The sequence below is a fragment of the Misgurnus anguillicaudatus genome, chromosome 12 (assembly GCF_027580225.2).
Source record: "Misgurnus anguillicaudatus chromosome 12, ASM2758022v2, whole genome shotgun sequence".
Taxonomy (NCBI): domain Eukaryota; kingdom Metazoa; phylum Chordata; class Actinopteri; order Cypriniformes; family Cobitidae; genus Misgurnus; species Misgurnus anguillicaudatus.
This window is the reverse complement of record NC_073348.2, coordinates 27,787,251-27,813,475: the sequence shown is the minus strand read 5'-3', so window position 1 is coordinate 27,813,475 and position 26,225 is coordinate 27,787,251. Positions and strand designations below refer to the sequence as shown.

The following is a 26,225-nucleotide window of genomic DNA, read 5'->3' as shown; positions in this document are numbered from 1 at the left end:
TGGGCTCTATTAAAGTCCATTAAAATGAGAAAAATCCTGCAATGTTTTAAAACATTAATAAAACATAATTTCTTCTCGACTGAACAAAGAAAGACATCAACATTTTGGATGACATGGTGGTGAGTAAATTATCTGGATTTTTCTTTTAAGAAAATGGAATATTCCTTTAAGGGTTCTTTATGGCACATTTATTCTAGTATTGATGATATTAACACTTCTGTTTCTCTAATATTTCAAATCTCTTCTTATGTAGGAGTGCAAAAGAAAGCTGGATCACAAACTAGGACTGGATTCGTATTTGCTGAAGCCTGTTCAGCGTTTAACCAAGTATCAGCTTCTTTTAAAGGTGCTGATCCAAAAGCAAATCAGTACCCTATCAGAAAAAAATTGTCAAAATATGTATCCCGGTAGGGCTGTACCCTTTAAAAAGTACAGCTTTGCACCTAAAAAGTTCATATTATTACCTCAAATATATTACCTCAGTATACTCATACCAAATGTTTACGTATTTGTAATGGTATGTGGACCTTTTCAAGAGGTTACTGTCCCAGTGACCATTTTTTCTAACAGTGTACCATGCAGTACAATCTTCTTTCAAACTGCTCTTTTACAACGAAACTTTTTTTGTAACTTACTTTTTTACTGCATGCGTATCTGAGTTATTCCTGTCTCCCTGATTAGGAACTACTAAAACACAGTTCAAACTCGCAGTATGAACCTGAGCTGCAGGGGGCGCTAAATGCCATGCTGGACCTTCTCAAGTCTGTCAATGACTCTATGCATCAAATTGCCATCACTGGTTATGAGGTAATATGTTACACAAACAAGCTCAAATGTTAATAGTGGTATTTTTTTCCAGATGCCTGATGGATTTTGAATACTTACATGTGTTGATTTAAACCATGTTCCCTGTGTATATAGGGTGAACTGAGCAACCTTGGCCGTGTTCTGATGCAGGGGTCCTTCAACGTGTGGATCAACCACAGGAAAGGGGCTACACGGATGAAGGACATGGCTCGCTTCAAACCCATGCAAAGACATCTGTTCCTGCACGAGAGAGCTCTGCTTTTCTGCAAGAAGAGAGATGAGAATGGAGAGGGAACTGATCGAACAGCATCTTACAGCTTTAAACACTGCCTGATGGTGAGAGAGAGATTAGTATATGTGGATATGTGGATTTGTACTTCCTTAGGCATTGTACTGACATTGCTCATAATACGGAGCAAATTTCAACCTTTTATAGGAGAAACACTACGTTTTTGATTGGAATGTATGCACGCTATACCTATTTTTTCTTCAGTGTATAGTATGCATGCCTCAAACAGTATACGAATGAATAAACAATGTATAATTTCCTGTGTAAGACCTGGCTTCTCTGTCTCATATGCAGATGAGTGCGGTCACTATCACCGAAAACATCAAAGGAGATGTGAAGAAATTTGAAATCTGGTACAATGGTAAAGAGGAGGTGTATGTTGTTCAGGTAGGTCCTTTTATCTCAAATGCTTCTCATGACCTACCAAGACCAATATCTTCTCCTTGATGTAAACATCTCAGAAATCACTTTTTACATAGTCATCTCTCATTGTTTAATTTCACAGGCCTCTACAGTTGAGGTCAAGATCGCCTGGCTTACTGAGATTAGAAAAATACTCCAGCAAAAGTTTGTTAAAGGTTACAAATATTTTTTCTCCATTTTTAATTATATTAAACGTGCTACTGTTTCTTACTGTATATTTCTTACAGGGGATGCTAACTCTTGTTTAGATGGTGAACAACTGCTATTTCCACCCTTGGCAGACAGGTGATTCTGTACTCACATCTCTTTCATTAAATGCAGTATTGTGCCGTGGTTTTGAAGGATATATGTTTTTTTAAACAATTTTGATTCATTATATTTTTAAATAGTGTATGTTTTGACCTTCTGCATGGTAGATGTGTTTATCCATAAATATAGCATATTGAAATGACGCATGAAAACATTCTCCTAATTTCTAAAACCGTAAAGCCGTAATTTGGTTTGAACTGTCAAAGCTTCAGCTAAAATACAAGTTTTAGCTGATGATCCGATAGGAAAACCAGAAATAAAATGCTATGTGCAATAAATTACTGTACGGATTATTCAGTTTTTATTTTTAGATGCGCAAAATATCTCAATTGTCAATTATACATTTTAGTCAACCCTGATTCATATGCAGAACATTTCTAAAAGGCTAATGAATTTATTTTTTTCTGTTTATTAGCCAACGGCTAGCCTGGTGTCTCAAGACACCAGTTTTAATATCAGGTAGTTAAAGGGACAATAAGTAGGATTTACCCCATCTAGTGGTGAAATTGTATTTTGCATTCAAACGAACAGTGCTTTCTAGCGCCTCGCCTTTTTAAATGCGTGTTGCAACTACAGTAGCCGTTATGTAGTCACTGATCTCCTTGTCTGTTGCAGCTGGTTCACGTGTTCTGAATGAAAACACGTTGTGGAAACGCGTTGGTAGGCTAGTGCTTTTTGTCCCTCTCTGCTATTATAGTTTATATTAGATTATAGATTATTAGTTTATATTATAGATGCCTCCTTAGACTTACCCGTTCAATGTAAGTAAAGCGGAGAAATTCTAAGCTTACCAAGAAAAGTCAGATCACTGGCAGAGGTCATTTGACACCAACGAGGACATATTCATGAATAAAGACATTGATTTTAAAACACTTAAAACCCTACTTACTGTCCCTTCCCTTTAATACATTTTATGCATTAGAAATGTGAACTAATGTGGGCAGTCATTTGTAGCACATAGTACTTTTATATCCTGTACCCTGTATCACCTTTAAGTGCCTTTAAATATAATTTAATTTATTTAAAAGATGTGTAATGCAACAGGCTTGGGGTCAATTTCATCTCAATATCTTATTGTGTTATATAATATTATTAAAATTAAATTTACTAATGGAAAATCACTCAAACAAACTTTTAATTTTACTGTACAGTATTGACCGCAGTCCTGTTGTTGAATATCCTGCTCGTGATAATGTTTGATATGTGTTGTTTGTTTGTTTGTTTGTTTGTTGTGTTTTTGCCTTGTGTTCCTTTGTGTCGGTCGGTTCATCGGTTGGTGCGTCAGTATGAGGCATATGTCCGTGTGCATGCCCTGGACTTCCACACAGGTCACTGGCTGCTCAGGTTGTTTTGATGTCCTTCCTCACAGCAAGCTTCAGGGGGCGTCGGTCAGCTCGGAGGAGGCAGATTCAGACCAGGCGAGTCTGGTTCTGACAGACCCGGTCATCGTTTCTCCCCGTCCACGACAAAACAACAACCGCCGCAGTGAGTCATCCTCCATGTGGGGAGAGGCCATTTTTTTGGCCGTTTTTAGTCTTGGTAGGAGACGGAAAATTTATAATGACAATTCACAGTTAAACATAATTGGATTTTGCATTTCCATATATTCAGTGAGCAGATTTTGGGAATGCGTTTTATATTATTGTTTAAAATTGAATGGCATGGATATGGATGAAAAATTCTTTATGGTTTAAGGCTGGCCTGGGACATCTCACTCAGTGGACATCTGTGAGGGTTTAGAGGACTGGACCACAGACCTGTCTAATATCTCAGACTCTGATGAAGATGATGATGTCCTGCTGGTGAGTGAATGAACATACACTCACCTAAAGGATTATTAGGAACACCATACTAATACTGTGTTTGACCCCCTTTCGGCTTCAGAACTGCCTTAATTCTACGTGGCATTGATTCAACAAGGTGCTGAAGGCATTCTTTAGAAATGTTGGCCCATATTGATAAGATAGCATCTTGCAGTTGATGGAGATTTGTGGGATGCACATCCAGGGCACGAAGCTCCCATTCCACCACATCCCAAAGATGCTCTATTGGGTTAAAATCTAGTGATTGTGGAGGCCTTTTTAGTACAGTGAACTTATTGTCTTGTTCAAAAAACCAATTGTAAATGATTTGAGCTTTGTGACATGGTGCATTATCTTGCTGGAAGTAGCCATCAGAGGATGGGTACATGGTGGTCACAAAGGGATGGACATGGTCAGACACAATGCTCAGGTAGGCCGTGGCATTTAAACAATGTCCATTTGGAACTAAGGGGCCTAAAGTGTGCCAAGAAAACATCCCCCACCCCATTACACCATTGCATTAATGAGAAATTGAACAGGTATTCCTAATAATCCTTTAGGTGAGTGTGTGTATATATAAATAATGCTGTTTGAATTGTTTGAATGTTATAATGCTGTTTGAATTTTTACAGTCAGCATGATTTACTTTGACTCAGTTTTATGCCGATTGCTGCCTTGTAGGTTCCTGGAAGGTACAGAGCAATGGTGGACCATTTAAAATGCGGTAAGGATGATGTAATCATCAAAAGTGGTGATGTCATTCACGTGCTTCAGGAGAATGCCACGGGGCTTTGGTGAGTCATTTTAAAGCAATACCTAATTTTTTTATTATAGTATATTTTAATAGCAGTCTAATATTAGACAATAATTCCTTCTTTATTTATTTTTATATAAATATATATATATATATATACTGTATATCACAGGGATGTTAAGAATTTGACACGTGGTGGTGAGGGAAAACTCCCCGTTGATAAACTGCTGAGAATATTGGGAGATGCGGGAAGAAGTCCATCCATTAGGTCAGGAGGTGAGATAATGGTGAGTAAACTTCAAAGGCATAATCTTTTTGTCACCTTCTGATGTACAATCTCAGAAAAAAAGGTATAAAAACAGTAACTAGGACGATAGTAAGGTCCTAAAATCAGTGGCGGCTCGTGAGTGCACATCCGCGGGGCGCTAATTCAAAATAAGTGTTTGGAGTGTCATGTGTGTTGCTTGCGCTTTCAAAATATATGTCATGTACACCATGTGCATTGCGTGTTTTGTCAAGGTGGGTGCCTGCTGCACACGCGTCGAAACCGTTTATGATAAAAGAGACGCTCACGTTCATAAAATACATGCAAGACACTCCCTTAACACCAAACTCTGATTACGCATGAGATTATGCGAGTATCTAGCAAATGTGATCGTCTCTTTTGTCATGAACCCTTTGGGCGTGTCTGCAGCGGGCACTTGTTTTGACAAGATACGTGATGCACACAGGATCTCTCGATGCACAGAACACACACTTTGATATTACGAACCACACAAATGACGGGCTACATACATATTGTGACGAACTTCGCATCGAGCGCCCTCGAAAAAAGAAGTCACCAGCTGTCACTGCCTAAAATGTACAATTTAGTTACAGAAATGTATACATTTGGTAGCAATATGTACTTTTAATGTACTAATATGCACTCTTTAGGTACAAAGGTACTGTATAAACCAACTTTTAAAATTTGTAGGTCATTTAATCAACCACAATGTAATAATAATAATAATATAATCTATATCATAACAATTCTTTTAGCATCCCACTCAACCACTCCTTATCTATTATGTTTTAATATTGTTAAATTATTTATTTAAGTAGTCAAAGAATGAATTCGGCTTTATCTTTGACTGCAAGCCAAATATGTTAACTCGAGTATTTTGTGAACTTACATATAATGTGAAGTATAATTTTTTTTTATGTGCTTTAGGTACGGGAAATATAAACAGCATCTGAGAACAACCACATCAACATGTGACAAGCCTAAAGGCCATAACTGTCATCCAGGACCGAGCCCAGTCACGCCACGTGACGCACACATCCACACAAGAAAAACAGAGCCGCCATGAGAGTTCCCATCTGCCATTGTTTGGGATTTTGAATTGCATTAGATTTAGAGGCAAAACGTTGTTTAGAAACACTATGAACCACATTGATACTATAAAAAGATTTTCCTCCTGCAACAGTGAAGTAGGACATTTGTTAAGCACAGACTCCAGCACAAACTTAAGTAACACAGATACACTTCATTCTTGGAAATTACCATCAACAAACTGTGCCATAACACGTGACATAAAAACGTAATTTGGGTATTTAGCAAAGTATTTAAGTGTATATATACTATGGTGGTATAGGGTATAAAACCAAGGTAATGACCCACTGTTATCTTGGTCCAGATGGTTACAGTGGGCGTGCACTTGTTTTAAAAAGCCATTAGGATGCTGGAATGGACAGCAGCTGTGCAGTGGATGAATGATAAACATCTAATACTCTATGGGTCGGTTTCCCTGGACAGGGTTTAGATTAATCCATGACTATGCCTTATTAGGACATTTAAGTATTTTTTACAAACATTCCTTACTAAAAACAATACTGGTATGCATCTTGGGATAAACGGCACTGATATATGTTAAGCTATGTCAGTGCAAGATGTGTTTAAATTAAGGCAGCTCAAACATGCATTGTAATATGGGACTAGGATAAACCCTGTCCGCAAAACTGTCCCTATGTGCCAAAACGTAATATTCCATTTTCAGGTTGATCTAATTTCTATTCATCTTCTCTGTAAGAAATATTATTTCAGAGAGGTTTAATTAATAATCAACAGTGATTTTTTTTAAAGTTTTCATGAAATTGCGCTGCTTTCCTTCATATGGTCCAGGTTAAGTGTTTGTATGTTTATTTTTTTGAGGCAGATGTGAAATGCAGATGTTATCAAAGTGATTAAACATTCAGTGGTTTTAACCAGCAAGCAATTTTGCATTTAAAAGACCTCTAATAGACGTGCAATTACAGCGCAGATATCTAGGGTCCGTCAGTGAAAATGTATTAGTCGTTTAACCATAGCCCCCTCCCAAAAAATGAAATTAAATAAAATAAATTAATAAATTAAACCAAACGGGTGATTCTCACGAAATCCAGATTTAGAAGGTGTCCAGCATCAGAATTTTTAAAAAGCCCTTGAAGCCAATTTTTTTGCACATAAGATTAAGGTTTGAACTTACTATAACCATTATTTTTAGAGGATTTAAAAAATATTTTCTATAGAATTATATACTTTTTTTTAAAGATTATCGTTACCAAAAATGATCATTACCGCAACATGATATTACATTAAATATATGCATTTACAAACTCATGTTTCGGTAATGAGAACTAAAAAGTTGTCTAGGTATGACAAACAAAATTTAAAATTTTATCTGGAGAGATAAAAAAAGAACTGCTGGTAGCCATCTTGAGTGTCACAGTCAATCATATCCCTTCCAACATTTTTTTTTTTAAATGTTAGTTCCTTGAGGGCTTTGACAATGATTGAAAACTGTTGCGGAGGATGAGAACTTTTTACATTTACCAATGAATACCACATGTTTCTTTACTGTAAATGTTTATAGTATAACATGCACTGAAGCTTTTTATTTTTTAGATTTTTTAAATTATAAATATTTCCATGTCAAAGAACCAAAATCCCGTCAAGCGGTAATGAAAATGTTCCCCATAAATGTGGAAAAAACAACAAAATTGGTTTGTATGGTGTCATTTAAAATCATGTTCAAAAAAATAAAATAAAATGATGTGGAAAATAGTACAGGAAGAGATGTTTGTAACTGTATGCTTTTTATTTTGATAGCATTTACTTTTTTATCAAAATGTTTCACGACACCTCATAAGTCTAATTTCGCGAGAATCCCGACACTCTGTAATCACTTTTGACTTGTAACAACATGTCACCAAATTTTAGTTTATTTTGGCTAAAAGTGGGCTACTAATAGCTGGAATATACTGGGTCTATGGTGAAATTATGGCTATTGCTTGCTGGGAAGAATCATTATTGACCTTTAGGAAAAAGAAATCACAAGTGACATCACTTTAAAGGAATAGTTCACATTTAAATGCTGTCATCATTTATTCACTTTCATGTTGTTACAAACCTATATAAAATTTCTTACAAAGGATGTCAATGGGGCATCTGATTGGTTTGGTTACAAACAATTCTTAAAATATCTATACAGGTTTGTAACAACATGAGAGTAAATGTATCTCTTTAATATCTCTGTTGTTTACTATTTTATAGCTGTGTCATCTTGTTTTTATGACCAGTTGTCTCATACTGTATATTGTCTATTTTTATTTCTAAAGAAATTTGAGAGTTACATCTGGGACAAAGTACATACTTGAAAAGATACATAAATGAAACATAAACAAGATTACATAACCAGGCAATGAAAGGCCATCCAAGCATCAAAATATTTCTCTGAGAAAGGCCAAACTAAAATTTACTAAGGTGCATATTTGGTTAATATTTTATTTGCAATTCATCACATCCACCAAATTTAGGTCAGTTCTTCTCAATGATATCCATCGTACATTTGAGTATGATGATGTAAGGCCCACTGTGTAAGCTTGTCCATTCCATTAATTTTCTTTCAGGACTCGTTTCCCTTCCCTTTCCCAAAGAGTATGATGTCAAAAAATGTTTTTACTGTTAAGCATCACTAAGAAATTTAAACACATTTGCATGTGCGTCTTCTCATTTCATTAGAAGGGGATGTGACACAATAGAAGAAAAAATGTGGTTTGATTGAACATTTGTGTATTTCTTAAAGCCATTTGCATCTGATGTATAATATGTACAGAATGAATTAATAAGACAAAAGTGATCTCATTTTGATTTGTGGCATATGATGTACGAAAATAATTTCATTAGATGTAAAAGCACAACGTTGAAGATGGAAAATTATATTTTTCTTGGTTGTGACAATGCTGTTATTAAATGAATGAAACCTAGTAAATATCTGTACAGAACAGTCTGTGACGTCTAATTCATTGCAACAACTGTATTTACGTACTATATGTACACAGATGTGTTTGCTGCTGTTGCCTAATACTCATTGCAAATCATGGCCATATCTATTTCCATTCTATATTGTTGTTAATTTAGTTAGCTTAATTAAATTTCACATATGGGAGAAGCTCTGGTTATCATTATTGGTCTCCTGTTCTGATCTTGGTAGTGTTGCTTATCCAGAACATATATCTACCGATACGGGTATAGACGCCGTACTTTCCTTCTTGGGCACATCCCTCCCCCCAGCTAATGATGCCTGTGAGAAACCATGTGTTTTGATAACGGGTAGCATGGGGTCCACCGCTGTCGCCTTGGCAGGAATCCTTACGTACAGTTTTGTATCCAGCACAGAACATGAATTTGGAAATGGTGTCGGTGCTGCTACCTTTGCACTCTGTCCTGTCCACATAGGGAACCTCCACCTTTTGGAGGGTGTTTGATTCGATCCCTCCAGAAGTCACCCTTCCCCAGCCGCTCACCAAAGAGTTTTGTGCGCTCTTAAGTAGGCTCTCTGTGAAATCTTTGGAGCCCAGGCAGATGGGCAGGGCGTAATCTGAGAATGTGACAGGCGTCTTGAGCTTCAATAGGGCGATGTCGTGATTGTAGAGACTCCGTTGAGAGTTGTAACGTGGGTGAATGTGGTACTCAGCTATGTTATGATCACTCTCTTTTCCTTCGTTCTTCGTGATGTCATGTTCCCCTTAAAAAATACAACATGCCAATATAGGTGTCATTTACTATGTGTGTGACATCATGTTCTTACTGTGAACTTACAATTTTACAAAAGTCATCTTAATTTACTTTTATACATTTTTGATTTGATAAGTTGATATAACTCATAAAAACAAGTTAAAATTGCTCAACTTAATTTATTAAGTGAAAACACTGTAAAATAAGATTTGTTAGTTCAAGTTACTTTAAAACTTTAAAAATTAAAGTTAATTTAAATAAGTTTAATATTAGTTAACTCAAAAAAAGATTTGTGTGTCAAATTAATATTAAGTTGAATTAACTAAAAACTTTAAATAGGTAACTTACTTTTTTAGGTTAAACAACCAATTTACAGTCGTAAGTTGTAAAATGACTTACAATGACAACTGGGCAAAGACAATTTGATTGTATTTAACAAGCGTGCCGCACAAGCCCTGAAAAATGAAGCCAAAACGTCTCGATCGCCCCCCAGTGACTGGTCCCAGGATAGGTAATAAAGCCCGCTTCCCCCATGTTATTCAATGGGACTTGAGACCAACAAAAAAATTTAATTACACTTCAATTATCTTTTTTCCGAAGCTGGTTTCTGTCATTTATTGTAGTTTTTATCACGCTGATGTACATTCAAATGTTTGTTTTAAAAAAGATTTGTGTTTAGTTAGTTATTTAATGATGTAAAAACGGTGGTGTCACGTCATGATTGACAGCTGTGATATCGTGTGATATGCGAATTCTACGAGAGCGAGGGCAGGGTTTTGATTTCGCGGCTTCACTTCCTGCTCACAACTGCGCATGACGGGTCCCGAAATCGCTACCGCACAGACTCAAGACCCAAGATGTCAGCGCCATATCGGGACACTGACGGTTTCACTTTTCACCAATGGAAGATAGCGAACAGGCGTCGTCCATCTTTTTTTACAGTCTATGGTATTTAAACATTTTAGGCAGCAAAAATGTTTTACAGTGCATAATAAAATATGAATAATCCGAAGTATGAACATGATCCGAAGTATTAAACTACTGTGCCAATTTGTCATCTCAACTTAATATTGTAAAGGACAAGTTCGGTATTTTACACTTAAAGCCCTGTTTTCAGATTGTTTATGATGAAATTGAACAGTTTTGACTGAAATTTGGACATATGATGCTGGCCCGAGAATTTTCGGTTTCTGTGGTATCATCCCCCCACCCTCACAATGGCTGCATAGGTGCACTGGAACAATCCTTCCTAAAATGCATTAAACTTTCGTTTACAAAGACGTGAAACTCATTGAGTGGTCAGGGGTGTTCACTGATATGCTCACACAAAAATCACTGCAAAAGATGCTTTCCAACAGGTTTTATTGTAGTTTTTGCCAACTCCATTGACTTGTTGTGCTGTGAGGTTCGGTATTACTCCGCGCCGGGAACTTTGTTTGTATTTTTGCAATTGGCAAAGGCGGATTATCGGCACCAACTGGGCTAGAGTGTCTATTATTCAAGCTCTCGGCGGAAGAATATTCGGGTGTGAGGCGTTTGGAAAAATAGGTCCACAAGTTTACAACGAACGGTAAAACACCTGTTGGAAAGCATCTTTTTTTGTGTGAGCATATCAGTGAACACCCCTGACCACTCGGTGAGTTTCACCTCTTTGTAAACGAAAGTTTAATGCATTTTAGGAAGGACTGTTCCAGTGCACCTATGCAGCCATTGTGAGTAATTTTCAATAATAAAAAATAATAACGTGCTACAATGTAGGACATCACTTTGTTGTTATCAGTGGCGGCCGCTGACGTCATTTTCGAGGGCGCACGATGTGAAGCTCGTCACAACATGTATTAAGCCTGATGTGTGTGGCACATCGGCCCTGTCCCAAATGGCACACTCCGGACTTGTGGTCCTCCTCAGAATCCACACTTTGATGACATCATGAAGTCCAGACTTTAGGGACCCTTCATGCGAGTCCACGTGGGTGCACCGGAGTCGTATTTTGGGACAGACTCGAGCATCACACCGGAAATAGGTGATTGGTCTGATTACCCTTTCGCAAGGACTTCTGGGTTGGCAAAGTGCGCGAAGCCTGCTGCAGTGCGGGCTTCGCTGAAGACCGCATCAAGGGGGCAAAGGAGGCGCTGATGAGCACACTTCAAAGCGTAAAAATGACAGATGGGACACCCTACGGACTCGTAGACTAAGCGAGAATGCGATTTAAGGCCACAAGACCGAAAGTCCACACGAAGTGCGCCATTTGGGACAGGGCCAACATGTAAACTTATGCGCGTCACGTGTCATGTCAAAATGTGTGTCTGCTGCAGATGCTTCGAAGGTGTTTATGATTAAAAAAAACGCTCACGTTTACCAGATACTCGCTTAATCTCATGTGTAGTCAAAGTTAAGTTAGTGTCTTGTGAGTATTTTGTGAACGCGAATGTCTATTTTATCTTAAACCATTTGACGTGTGTGCAGCAGGCACATATTTTGACATGACGCATGATGCACATGGTTCACATGACGCAACAAACACATATATTGAGATGATGAGCCACACACGACACTCGTAACACATATTTTGAATTCGTGCCAATTAGAAGAGAAGTCACCGGCCGCCACTGGTCATTATGCTGTAATACAGGTCATCTTACCTGCTCTAATGATGAAAGTTCCGATCTTTCCCTCAACACAGTGGGCAGCTGTAATGATCCACTCTTTATTCAGGAGAGATCCACCGCAGAAAGCAACTTTAGTCAACTTGTTTATAAAAATCACCTGCCAACAGGACAGAGACATAAACCAGGCTGCACATGTGCTCCTCAAAGATTAAAGGTTTCAGAAGGTGGCTTTAATTTTAATGTCCACATCCCAGAGAAGGTAAAACATACAATTTATTCTAATGCACCTGGAGAATATGAGAGGTTTGCTTATATAGACAACATATCGTTTTTTACCTGCCATGGAATCTCTCCTGGAATCACTTCATGGCCTCCAACAATGCGCTGGTCATTATTCGTTTTATTTGTGGCAGTAGGTAAAGTGGGATAAATATTTAGCAGTGTAGCATTATGAACGGTATCTGCGGGACTGCTCTCTGTTGTGTTGAGCTCTGTTGTATTGACATCATCGACTGAGTGAATCTGATTTCTATCCTCAGCACTGATAAGGGCCCTTGTGTTGAGAGATTCAGCGATATCCTTTCCAAGGAGTCCACATGGGTACGGCCCTACAAAGACATAAGGTGTAACTGAAAGCCAGATCTAATACAACGACGCAAATATATGTACAAATATATTCACATTTTTCAAGAACACATTTAATATACAATTAAAGGTAAGGACTTTCAAGGACTTTCCAGGTCCAATACCCTCAAATTCAAGGACTAAATATGGGGACACATTTCAAGTGAGAGCAAGGTTACATCGTGTTGCCTTTAGAGATACATTGTTACAGTTCCCTTTCGAGTGTCCCTCCCGACAATTTGGGGACGCCATCAAAGGTAAGTGCGTCTGAATGTGTATATCAAATTCAACCAATGGTGAGGCTTAACGACAAAGAAAGGGTGACGCTATCTGAAATATTGCTATCTAAAATGTTGCCAAAGACGGCGTTACAGGGACGCAGTAGGTATGGCAAGGGAGACGCAGCATCTCGTTCCCTTCTCAGGGAACAACAGTTACGTAACCCGAGATGTTTTCATGTGTCAAACACAACTATGCAAAAAAGCATTTTGGTATGAATCAACATTCGCATAATATAAGCATTTAAAGCGAACAGTTAAAAAGTCTAGAATTGTTATGATATTATCCTACACTACACAGGGAATAATATGGATTTTTTTCCCATGACACTTCTTGCATAAAATAGAGCTCTTTCAATGACCTGCATCTATGTATGTATATTTTCAAAAACTTCCCAGGCCTTGATTTTTCCCCCAGATACAAAAACTTTCAAGGACTCAAAGGAACCCTGATAGACCCTCACTTGATATTGGTTTTATTACAGTTAGTGAAGGGATTTATCTACGCTGACATTAGGGGCCCTAGTCTAGATAACATGTACAAAGTGTATATGGATTTAGTACCTGTAGGTTCACAGGTCCTGCCGTCCAAGGCCAGTTTGTAACCATCAGCACAGTCACACAATGCTCCATAGATTTTATCCACAAAGCATAAATGCATGCAGCCTCCGTTATTTACATGACACTGCTTTGCTATTTCTGCACCAGAGTGACCCATAAAATACAAAATGTGGTTTCATCAGAGAGAAAAAACACCAATGCACTAAAAAGGTTAAGTATATGCTAAAAAGAATTATTCTATCTTATAAAATAATTATAAAACATGATAACACCTTACAATAAGGTTCTATTTGTTACCCTTAGTAAATGCATTAGCTAACATGATATACATTACCAAACCTACACTGTATAATTTGGCATACTTGATAATAGATTTAACTAGCTAAACTATAATTTAAATTGTGATAATATAAAAATATATAAAAAATTACCATTATTCAAAATAAATCATACAAATAGCTCAACGTTACCATCATTGATCTTACCTATCTCACAGTTCTTCCCAGTAAAGCGAGGTGGACACCAGCAGGTGTAACTATTCATCCCATCATCACATTTCCCACCATTCAGACAGGGTGATGACTGGCACTGGTCTTCATCTGATGGGCAATGATCATTATGTCATCATCACTTATACTTGTGCAGACATTCAATCATCACCAGACATTTGATAGAGAAATAAGAGTGTCTGAGAGATATAGAAACAAATATTTGTGCTTACCTATATAACCGATCCAAAATTTCATCTGTATTAAAGAAAAAAGAACTCTTACTTACAAAAAAATGTACTTAAAAGCATTTGTAAAGATTGACATGTGTTTTGGCTACTCACAGTTTTTTCATTGTCCTCAAAGACTTCTCTTGCCTCCTCAAAAGTACAGCGTTCTTCAACACATTCCCTCTCCAGGTTATCTTTCATCGCTTCTTCAAATACACCCGTGTTATAGCGTTTCTGTCTCTTCAGTAGAGAGCCCGCTTGCTCTCTCGGTAGAAACACAGAAGCTACACAGAGAAATCACAAACACCAATGTCTCTTTTTTGGATGCAGATGTATTATAATTTCTTAATAGCGTTGAGGGTTGGTACACTCTTAAAATGCTAAACCAATTGCTAAACAATGCCATAAAAAAAAGATTTTTAGTCAGGGCTGGGGATTTAGGCTATGCTTTGTCAGGGGGGAACAGAGGCGAGTACGCAACACAACGTATAAATACTTGTTTTACAATATACTCATGGACGCACACAGGGACCTCATTATTTAACCTAAAAATTCCAGAAACAGCTTGAACAGCCTTTCCAATTTTTTACTGACCATATAATTCAAATATAAAAATAGTTTTAAGTTAAGTTAGGCTAGTTTATTATTATTTTTTTTTATTGTGGTGCAACCACAACCTTTTAACATCTGCAGGACTGATGTTACACAAAAGGTTGCGTTCTCAATTACAACATAAGAAAGTAAATGCTTCCAATCAGATTCTGCTTTACTGCACAAGACCTTCAAAACATTTGGACAACTCAGTTAAAATCCCATCGATGTTTTTTCTTTTCTGACACAATACATCGACTCGCTTAAACTAAAAAAATTGTTCTTAAGTGTGTTAAAACCGTCATTTCCCTGAAATATGTAAATTGTTGATTAGATATAAAAAAACTCTACATGGACTATGATAAATCATTGTTTACATACCTCCAAAAGCAAACCAGCTTTCACACAGCAAAACGCATATTAAAACAATAAGAGATATTTTCTCCATTTTCTCTGAGCTGATTTTCCTTCAAATGTTAATCTTTCTCAACAGTCTAAAATACCTTCTTGATCTGCTCCAAAGTTCAGGACAAATGTGTTTGCACTTTATGCAAACAGATATGTCATCCTGTGTGTGTGTGTGTGTGTGTGTGTGTGTGTTGTTTACAAGGACATGAATAGTGTATAATGACATGTTTATTATGCTATAAAAGTTTGGACAGTATAAAATGCATTGCGTCTATGGAGATGTCCCCGTAAACCACATACACCAACATGCGTGTGTGTGTGTGTGTGTGTGTGTGTGTGTGTGTGTGTGTGTGTGTGTGTGTGCGTGTGTGTGCGTGTGTGTGTGTGCGTGTGTGCGTGTGTCTGTGTGTGTGTGTGTGTGTGTGTGTGTGTGTGTGTCTGAATCTCCAGGACTGTGTTTGTTGATTCTTGTGCTTCCAGACAATAATTGTTTCTCATATATGAAGATTTTTGAAGTGTTTTATTTTTTGTGTTGTACAGTGTTTTGTTTAAAGGGACATTTCACTTTTTAAAAAATATATACTCATTTTCCAGCTCCCCTAGAGTAAAACATTTGTTTTTTACCTTTTTGGAATCCATTCAGCTGATCTCCGGGTCTGGCGCTACCACTTTTAGTCTAGCTTAGCACAATTCATTGAATCTGATTAGACCATTAGCATCACGCTAAACGTATCACGTAGTTACGGGTTGACGTGGTGTACTAAGACCGACAGAAAATTAAAAATTGCAATTGTCTATGCAGATATGGCTAGGACTATACTCTCATTCTGGTGTTATAATCAGTGACTTTGCTGATGTAACATGGCTGCAGCAGGCGTAGTGATATTATGCAGTGCCTGAAAATAGTTCTCTGCCATTGAAAGTTACTAAGGCAACTTTATTTTTTTTTGTCAGTCTTAGATTTAACTAACTACAGAAGAGTCAAGTTTTTAATAGGAAAAATATCAAAACTCTGGTTATTTTTTAGCACAATGCTAATGGTCTGATCAGATTTAATGGATTGTGCTAAGCTATGCTAAAAGTGGTAGCGCCAGACCCATAGATCAGCTGAATGGATTCCAAAACGGTAAAAATCAAATGTTTAACCCTAGGGGAGCTGGAAAATGAGTATTTTTTTAAAAAGTGGAATGTCCCTTTAAAGTTTGTATTTTCTGACCTTGTACATTTTATGAATTAGCAAAGTGGACAATATTTGCACAGATATATAGACTTACGTGCAACACCTACAGTCATGAATGACATTGAATGAGTCAGAAAACTCAGAGTGACACACAGCTGTTTAGACTTGGAACCCAGCAAATATTGACAAAACTGAGCTGATTTATGCTGCCGTCTTCTCTACAGCTGTTAACTAAAAACTCTGAGGCTATTTTGGGGATTTTCGCCTGGATTTGGCCTAACCAATTTCAAAAGCTTCCCATATCCACATGCGAGGTGCACATACTGTACAAAAGTTTGGTATCATTTTACAGGAAACCTTTTGAAATTTCATAAAACACTGTTGTGTTTTACATGGTTGTATGTGTTGTCAGTCCTCTAATAAACACAAAAATAAATAGGCGCTTTTTGATGTTTTTTTTTTTTAAACTCTGTATTTAAAATTGTATAACTCTGGCCCTGAGTGGTAACAAAACCTGCAGACAGATTTGTTTGATTCCAGCTATTGCCAGCTTACAGAGGAAAAAGGATCATAATAAATGCAAAAGTTATTTTACTCCAACTGAAGGAAGGAATAATACCCTTTTTGTATTTTATTTCCTCCTAAAAATATTTGAAGTGCTCCCATAACCGCATACAGTGGAATAAATCTTTATATAATTTTGCAGAAAACCCTTTGAAGTTACATAAAAATCTGCTGTTTGTGACAAAAATTGTTATTTATGTTGTTTTTCATATGATGAAACACCAAATTGTCTTTTTTATTTTGTAAACACTGTCTTTGAAAGTGAATAACTCTGGTTTTGGGTGCTCTAGCAGACTGCAGACAGTTCTGGTTGTTACCAGCAGCAGACGGTAAACACCCCAAAAAAAGATCTCTTTAGCATGTCACATTCAAAAGTTATTCTCATTTTACTGAAGTGTCCGAAAATACATTTTTCATATAAATATTAATTTTTTGTTTTGCACATATAATAAATAGCAAGGGATTATTCATGCACACAACCAAAGAAAATGCTGTGAATGGACTCATTGTTTAGAGTAGGACCTAAGAGAAAAGATGGTGTAGCATTTGTGGCTATCTGTGATATCTGAGGCAGCTCACACTCAAGTTTCCCATATGTTTACAAAAGACGATTTTTACCTCATTATTTATTCGACGATTCTTTGATATGTGATGAAAATAGAACAAAAATAACGATGTAGCCTTATTCCTGAGAATGAGAGCTTTCATTTGATATAAGACTTGCCCATGTTTGTCATACTTGAAAAATATGAAATACGTGAATATTAAATCATATAAAAATTGTGGGGGGGTGATAGTGTAAATTAAGTGTAAATAACTTTCTTACAGTAAAACATATCTCAAAGTGATGCATATCTGCAGAAAGTAGAGAGTCTAAGCTTTCAAACAGTATCTCATATGTGGTACTGGGTCCATGACAGACCATTAAAAATTAAAGGAATATTTTATATTAAGTCAAAATAAAGAAGTTGCAAGAAAACAACGGAAATGTAAAAAAATGCATACATGGTATTTTATTTTCTTTAAAATAAACAATGGTGATCTATGGCAAGTCAAAATCAATTTCCTAACACAACTATACATTTTGCATGGCAGTGTCTCATACAAAATATGTAAAGACTCAGACATGTCTGGTTTAAAACAATTTTAAGTTTAAACATTTATAGAGCTAATATTCAACCATCTCACAGTAGCACTGACTTTGACTTGAATTGACCCTTTTATGTAACACAGTTTTTGTGGCAGTATAAACTACATAATTTATAGTGGTTAGATAGGAAAATGTAACAAACGTTGTGGCAAAATTTTGCATAATAAATAAATATTCTACACAAAATGTTGGGTTATTGCATGTTTGGGTAAATATATATTTAGTTTAAAATATCTATATTTGACACAATCATTGGTTGAAATAACACAACATTTTAAGAGTGAGTGAATACATTGATGGTAAATAAGTTTATCCAGTTTTAATTCAGTTTATGGTTCTGCTATTATTAACTAATCTTGGATATAAGGAGTGATTAAATGGTTGAAAGCTGGGCTGAATCACTGCATGAAATCGGCCTGCAGAAAGTAATCATTGATTTTTCATACATGTTTGTCAACCCCTAAAAAATCTGACTGCATCACTAGCGGTGACCAACGTCATGCATCATGTGGTGATTGGGCTTTCCAACGTGACCTCAATAGTTGGGTAAATGACAAAACAAGAACTTTTTAAAAATCTTTTAAAAATGAATGTAATGCATATTTTCATCAAGAACAATTCACTATTAGAATGAATGTGTTAAAAACAAAACATTAGTGTTGACCAGGGGTGGAACGGTAGGCTACATGTATTCGTTTCGAACCGAATCGGTACGGGGGTCACGGTTCGGTGCATGAATTTAAACGGAGAATACACGGTATGAAAATAAAAAAAACTTGCGTGCAAAATAATTAATGTAATGCGGAACTACTGTTGGATACGCGGGTTCTTTATGGAAAGCTAATCTGTTGCCCCGCTTCAGCCCTGAAGCTCTGATTGGCGCCGATGCAGCCGAGCTCCGCCTATGTATGCGCTCTATCAGAGCCCGTCTACATTCTGGCACTCTGCAGTTTTTTGTCAGGTCGACGCCGGTCAGTCAGTTAGTGAGCAGCGATAGCGAGGATGGCAAGTGGTGTTCCACAAGACGCTCCGCCAGCCTCTTTAAGATCGCAAGTTTGGCAAAACTTCAGTTTTCCAGTCAGTTACAATAGTACAGGCGAGAGAGTGGTGGAAAAGACGAGGACTGTGCGTCGGCGTTGTTCAGCAGTTGTTAGGTATGTGAGTGGAAATACATCTAATCGGGGCTCTCAAGTCTCACGCATTCACCTTGAGACACCCGCATTTCAGTCAGTTCACACGCTCACATGCCACACTTTGTATTTCTCACGCTGAGAAGTAGGAGATAAATTGTCCTGCTAATATACAATTAATGGACGAGGCGCAGTTCACTGTCGAGTTCAGCTGCTTTTGTAAAGTGTGCTCAACTTTACGCAGCGCCATCAGCGTCAGAGTACCGCGAGAAATCTTGCGAAGGAGGCTGATTTCAAATCGCTCACACGTTTCTCTGACGTCATCCACTTGTCGTTTCTTGCAGCGCCTCGTTTAGTCGTACACGCCTATTAATTCATCCTACAAGCCTATTTTTTTGTTCTTTAGTACATTAATATGAAATAAGGCCAAAATGTAATTTTCAAATGTATTTAGGTAACACTTGTAATACATTTGAACCCATATTTGTATGAAAGATGAGTACAAGATTACATAGGGGTGGTTTCCCGGACAGGGATTAGACTAGTCCTAGACTTAACAACTTTTAAGAGCTCTCCAAACTGAAAACAACTTGCACTGACATATCTTAAAATACAACAGTGCCCTTTGTTTTACCTCAAAATGCACACAGGTAATGTTTTTAGTAAGGCATGTTTGTTAAAACTAGTCATATTTCCTAATTAAACTAAGGCTTAGTCCTGGATTAAGCTAATCCTGGTCCGGGAAACCGCCCCTTAAAGTGGTATACATTTTTGAATACGAGATAGTATGTTAAATGCATTTCAGTTCATATTCATGACATCTCAAAATAACACTGATAAGGACATCTATGTTTTTAAGATTAGCTTAAGTACTAAAAAAATGCCTTCTTCATTTTTGTTTTGCTTTTCCCTACATTGTACCGAAAGTGAATCGAACCGTGGCACCTGAACCGAGGTACGAACCGAACGGGGACTTCTGTGTACCGTTCCACCCCTAATGTTGACTCTGGGACAACACACACACAGCTTGTCCATTCCATTATTTTTCTTTCTGGACTTGTTTCCTTTCACACTTACATCTGCATGTAACTATGTTAACAATTCAAAGAATACTGAGTTTGATGTCAAAAAATGTTTTTACTGTTTAGCATCAATAAGAAATATAAACACATTTGCATGCGTGTCTTCTCATTTTATTAGAAGGGGATGTGACACAATAGAAGAAAAATTGTGGTTTGATTGAACATTGTGTATTTCTTAAAGCAATGTGCATCTGGTGTATAATATGTACAGAATGAATTAATAAGACAAAAGTGATCTCATTTTGATTTGAGGTAGGCCTATATGATGTTCAAAAATAATTTCATTAGATGTAAAAGCACAACGTCGAAGATGAAAAATTATATTTTTCTTGGTTGTGACAATGCTGTTATTAAATGAATGAAACCTAGTAAATATCGGCAATCTGTACAGAACAGCCTTTGACGTCTGATTCATTGCAACAACTGTATTTACGTACTATATGTACACAGATGTGTTTGCTGCTGTTGCCTAATACTCATTGCAAATCAGCCATATCTATTTCCACTCTATATTGTTGTTAATTTAGTTAGCTTAATTAAATTTCACATATGGGAGAAGCTCTGGTTATCATTATTGGACAAGTCTCCTGTTCTGATCCCGGTAGTGTTGCTTATCCAGAGCATATATCTAGAGATACGGGTATAGACGCCGTACTTTCCTTCTTGGGCACATCCCTCCCCCCAGCTAATGATGCCTGTCAGAAACCATGTGTTTTGATAACGGGTAGCATGGGGTCCACCGCTGTCGCCTTGGCATGAATCCTTGCGTACAGTTTTGTATCCAGCACAGAACATGAAGCGGGAAATGGTGTAAGTGCTGCTACTTTTGCACTCTGTCCTCTCCACATAGGGAACCTCCATCTTTTGGAGGGTGTTGGATTCGATCCCTCCAGATTTCACCCTTCTCCAGCCGCTCACCAAAGAGTTTTGTGCGCTCTTAAGTAGGCTCTCTGTGAAATCTTTGGAGCCCAGGCAGATGGGCAGGGCGTAATCTGAGAATGTGACAGGCGTCTTGAGCTTCAATAGGGCGATGTCGTGATTGTAGAGACTCCGTTGAGAGTTGTAATGTGGGTGAATGTGATACTCAGCTATGTTATGATCACTCTCTTTTCCTTCGTTCTTCGTGATGTCATGTTCTCCTTAAGAAATACAACATGCCAATATAGGTGTAATTTACTATGTGTGTGACATTGTGTTCTTGCTGTTAAATCTTTTTCACTTTGTTGTTATCAGTGGTGGCCATCGGCTGGTGACGTCTTTTTCGAGGGCGCACGATGCAAAGCTCGTCACAATGCATATTAACTCTTTCCCCGCCAGCGTTTTTAAAAAAGTTGCCAGATAGCGCCAGCGTTTTTCATAGGCAGGTTTCTTTAAAAACACCCAATTTTGAGCAAAAAATTAGATAATTCTATTTTTGTGAAGGACTTTTGATAGAGATCAGATTCAGAGCGATCTTAATACATACACAGAGTGCTTTCTCTTTCACGTGAGGCATTACTGCTGGGTTTTATATGTTGCTAAGTGCCCACCTTGTGGATAATAGCAGTATTGCGTAAAGCCGGAAATTTCTCGTCATTGGCAGGGAAGCGTTTTCTCTTAATTGACGAGTTTGTCAATGGCGGGGAAAGAGTTAAGCCCAACATGTGTGTGGCTCGTCATGTCAAAATATGTGTCTGCTGCAGACGCTTTGAAGGAAACGCTCACGTTTGCAAGATACTCGCTTAATCTCATGTGTAATCAAAGTGTAGTGTTAGGTAAGTGTCTTGCGAGTATTTTGTGAACGCGAGCGTCTCTTTTATCATAAACCCTTTCGGCAGGTATGCAGCAGGCACATATTTTGACATGACGCATGATGCACATGGTTCATGACGCAACAAACACATATTTCGAATTTGCGCCCCCTCGGAAGAGAAGTCACCGCTGGCCGCCACTGGTCATTATGCTGTAATACAGGCCATCTTACCTGCTCTAACGATGAAAGTTCCGATCTTTCCCTCAACACAGTGTGCAGCTGTAATGATCCACTCTTTATTCAGGAGAGATCCACCGCAGAAAGCAACTTTAGTCAACTTGTTTATAAAAATCACCTGCCAACAGGACAGAGACATAAACCAGGCTGCACATGTGCTCCTCAAAGATTAAAGGTTTCAGAGGGTGGCTTTAATTTTAATGTCCACACCCCAGAGAAGGTAAAACATACAATTTACTCTAATGCACCTGGAGAATATGAGAGGTTTGCTTATACAACATATAATTTTTTTACCTGCCATGGAATCTCTCCTGGAATCACTTCATGGCCTCCAACAATGCGCTGGTCATTATTCGTTTTATTTGTGGCAGTAGGTAAAGTGGGATAAATATTTTGCAGTGTAGCATTATGAACGGTATCTGCGGGACTGCTCTCTGTTGTGTTGAGCTCTGTTGTATTGACATGATCGACTGAGTGAATCTGATTTCCATCCTCAGCACTGATAAGGGCCCTTGTGTTGAGAGATTCAGCAATAGTCTTTCCAAGGAGTCCACATGGGTACGGCCCTATAAAGACATAAGGTGTAACTGAAAGCCAGATCTAATACAACTACACAAATATATTTTAAATAAGTTTGCTGGCTGAAAAACACAAATTGTGGTAGAAATATTTAAATATCTAAATTTTTATCAGTGTGTTTAAAGTCTGTGTAAAGTCAGATAGTCAGTCTCATAGATATGTATAATAAAGGCTAGATGTGTTACGGCAGAGCCTCTAACGTCATCACCTGGCGGCCATCTTACCACAGGGTGCTCGCTTACTCGTAGCATTGTGTTTTAATGGTGCAGGTACTTTTAAATGACCATAACTTGCTCAATTTTCTACCGATTTTCAAATGGTTTGGTTTCTTACCAACGTTATTAACATGGCTGTAATTCTGGATGCGTTAACATGTTTCATGAAATTTTTTTTTGTATTAAGTATGCAGTGTCATAGGTACATCTTTGACGTTTATAACAAACCAAACCGTTTGAAAATCTGTAGAAAATTAAGCAAGTTATGGTCATTTAAAAGTACCTGCACCATTAAAACACAATGCCATGAGTGAGCGATCGCCCTGTGGTAAGATGGCCACCAAATGCAGGCGTTCCACTCAATTGGCCAGCACCGCGGGCGAGACATCTAGCCTTTATTATACATATCTATGGTCAGTCCCCCCTAGAAAAACGCGATTATGCGATCGCATGATTTATTGTATAATCGGCCGAAGTCCGCATATTTATGTGGGGGACGCATTTTTTCAAATACGCCGCATTTTTGCAGCATAAATTGCAGATTTCTGTCCACAAAATATGTGCAGGGCTTGCATAATTTCATAACCGCCACATTTTCGTAGCAAAAATCACATATATCTTAGCAGAAAGTTGAAAAATTTTGTATTTACCTCACACAAGCGCAGCCATGCCCCTGTTGTAATGGGAACGTTATGAAGTAACATGATTATGCTCCAAAAGCTGAAAACAGTTTTTGCAAGTTCTCGCAATTTCATTGGATAAAATTGCATAAATATCCCACATATTCAATTGCATTTTTCAAGAAAACATGCCGCAAGATCAAGGATTTTTGCCCGCAACAAACTTCTGGAAGGACTGGATAGTTATTATAAATGTACAAATGTATTGCTAAAACATGAAACTATGTGGTACTAAATTTTGGAGTTACAACATTAAAAAGGTTTTCCCACATTTCTATGTTCAGGATTATTTGGGCGGGGTTAAATAGGGGCTCGATGACGCACTGGAGCATGGCCCCGCCCCTAACACATTCGCAAACGGTATTTGAAAGATACAGGCAGGTTTCCCGCGAGTGGCCGTGGTTGTAGCGCAGACAGCAGACACGCACCCAGTGTTTGAGATCAGTGAATCCGGTCTATTTTTCCAAGATTTAAAAATGTATTTTATTTGCTCATTCACATTTGGCTGGGTACTTAACACATTTTTCTGTGGTGTGACACAGAGAACACATTTAATATCCAACTTTAAAGGTAAGATTAACCCCTTCATCTTGATTTGGTCATGATAGTTCCATAGAGTCTCACTTGATATTGGTTTTATTACAGTTAGTGAAGGGATTTATCTACGCTGACATTAGGGGCCCTAGTCTAGATAACATGTACAAAGTGTATATGGATTTAGTACCTGTAGGTTCACAGGTCCTGCCGTCCAAGGCCAGTTTGTAACCATCAGCACAGTCACAATGCACCGCTCCATTGATTTTATCCATAAAGCATAAATGCATGCAGCCTCCGTTATTTACATGACACTGCTTTGTCATTTCTGCACCAGAGTGACCCATAAAATACAAAATATGGTTTCATCAGAGAGAAAAAACACCAATGCACTAAAAAGGTTAAGTATATCCTGAAAATGTATATACATAATTATTCTTTCGTATAAAATAACTATAAAACAAAACTCATGGTAACACCTTACAATAAGGTTGTATCTGTTAACCTTAGTAAATGCATTAGCTAACCATTCTTATTGTGAAGTGTTACCAAACCTATACACTGTATAATTTGGCATACTTGATAATAGATTAGCTAAACTATAATTTAAATTGTGATAATATAAAAATATATAAAAAATTACCATTACTCAAAATAAATCATACAAATAGCTCAACGTTACCATCATTGATCTTACCTATCTCACAGTTCTTCCCAGTAAAGCGAGGTGGACACCAGCAGCTGTAACTATTCACACCATCATCACATATTCCACCATTCAGACAGGGTGATGACTGGCACTGGTCTTCATCTGATGGGCAATGATCATTATGTCATCATCATGTATACTTGTGCAGACATTCAATCATCACCAGACATTTGATAGAGAAATAAGAGTGTCTGAGAGATATAGAAACAAATATTTGTGCTTACCTATATAACCGATCCAAAATTTCATCTGTATTAAAGAAAAAATAACTCTTACTTACAAAAAATGTACTTAAAATCATTTGTAAAGATTGACATGTGTTTTGGCTACTCACAGTTTTTTCCTGGTCCTCAAAGACTTCTCTTGCCTCCTCAAAAGTACAGCGTTCTTCAACACATTCCCTCTCCAGGTTATCTTTCATCATTTCTTCAAACCCTCCTGTGTTATAGCGTTTCTGTCTCTTCAGTAGAGAGTCCGCTTGCTCCCTCGGTAGAAACACAGAAGCTACACAGAGAAATCACAAACACCAATGTCTTTTTTTGGATGCAGATGTATTATAATTTCTTAATAGCGTTGAGCGTTGTACACTCTTAAAATGCTACTTGTTTTACAGTATACTCATGAACGCGACTAGAAGCAACCACTACACACACAGAAACCTCATTTTTTAACTTAAAAATTCCAGAAACAGACAGAATTGCCCAATGGTCTTGCCATATACTTCAAATACAACAATAGTATTAAGTAAAGTTAGGCTAGTTTATTATTTTTAATTTTTGCTGTTGCAGCCACAACCTTTAACATCTGCAGGACTGATGTTACACAAAAGGTTGTGTTCTCAATTACAACATAACAAAGTAAATGCTTCCAATCAGATTCAAACATTTTGACAACATATTGCATCTAAAATTTCTGACAGAATACATCGACTCAATTAAAATTAAAAAAAATTATAGTTCTTAAGTGTGTTAAAACCAACATTTCCATGAAATATGTGAATTAGATATGATATGAAAGACTTTACATAGGCTATGATTAATCACTGTTTACATACCTCCAGAAGCGAACCAGCTTTCACACAGCAAAACACATATTAAAACAATAAGAGATATTTTCTCCATTTTCCTTCAAATGTTAATCTTTCTCAACAGTCTAAAATACCTTCTTGATCTGCTCCAAAGTTCAGGACAAATGTGTTTGCACTTCATGTGTGTGTGTGTGT

At 37.4% G+C, this 26,225-nt stretch overlaps 2 protein-coding genes across 5 annotated transcripts in view; one reads left to right on the top strand and one right to left on the bottom strand.

Annotated features, from left to right (window-relative positions):
* mcf2b (MCF.2 cell line derived transforming sequence b) overlaps nt 1–8,615 on the top strand; it is a 19,291-nt gene extending 10,676 nt beyond the window's left edge. Inside the window, exons 17-27 of one of the 2 annotated variants that reach the window (XM_055208437.2) lie at nt 254–346; nt 682–807; nt 922–1,143; nt 1,391–1,483; nt 1,602–1,674; nt 1,747–1,804; nt 3,198–3,313; nt 3,524–3,630; nt 4,312–4,424; nt 4,557–4,671; nt 5,598–8,615. In XM_055208437.2, the coding sequence (XP_055064412.2) occupies nt 254–346; nt 682–807; nt 922–1,143; nt 1,391–1,483; nt 1,602–1,674; nt 1,747–1,804; nt 3,198–3,313; nt 3,524–3,630; nt 4,312–4,424; nt 4,557–4,671; nt 5,598–5,612 (1,131 nt within the window). In that variant the 3' untranslated portion in view covers nt 5,613–8,615. Of the gene's footprint in view, nt 1–253; nt 347–681; nt 808–921; nt 1,144–1,390; nt 1,484–1,601; nt 1,675–1,746; nt 1,805–3,113; nt 3,314–3,523; nt 3,631–4,311; nt 4,425–4,556; nt 4,672–5,597 lie in introns of both variants that reach the window. The other variant, XM_055208436.2, reaches the window with a different exon arrangement.
* On the bottom strand, nt 8,172–26,225 carry f9b (coagulation factor IXb). 3 transcript variants are annotated; one of them, XM_073874274.1, is made up of 8 exons: nt 26,058–26,200; nt 14,327–14,496; nt 14,216–14,240; nt 13,980–14,093; nt 13,498–13,632; nt 12,368–12,639; nt 12,065–12,188; nt 8,172–9,432 (listed from the first exon to the last, which is right to left on the bottom strand). In XM_073874274.1, the coding sequence occupies exons 1-8, from the start codon at nt 26,122–26,124 to the stop codon at nt 8,870–8,872; spliced, it is 1,470 nt and encodes a 489-aa protein (XP_073730375.1). In that variant the 5' UTR covers nt 26,125–26,200; the 3' UTR covers nt 8,172–8,869. The 3 variants fall into 3 exon arrangements, with proteins under 3 accessions (XP_073730375.1, XP_055064414.2, XP_055064413.2); XM_055208439.2 differs by lacking the exon at nt 26,058–26,200 and adding an exon at nt 15,185–15,344; XM_055208438.2 differs by lacking the exons at nt 8,172–9,432; nt 12,065–12,188; nt 12,368–12,639; ... (2 more) ...; nt 14,216–14,240; nt 14,327–14,496 and adding exons at nt 20,413–21,456; nt 22,281–22,404; nt 22,581–22,852; ... (2 more) ...; nt 25,228–25,252; nt 25,338–25,507 and having other exon boundaries at nt 26,058–26,225.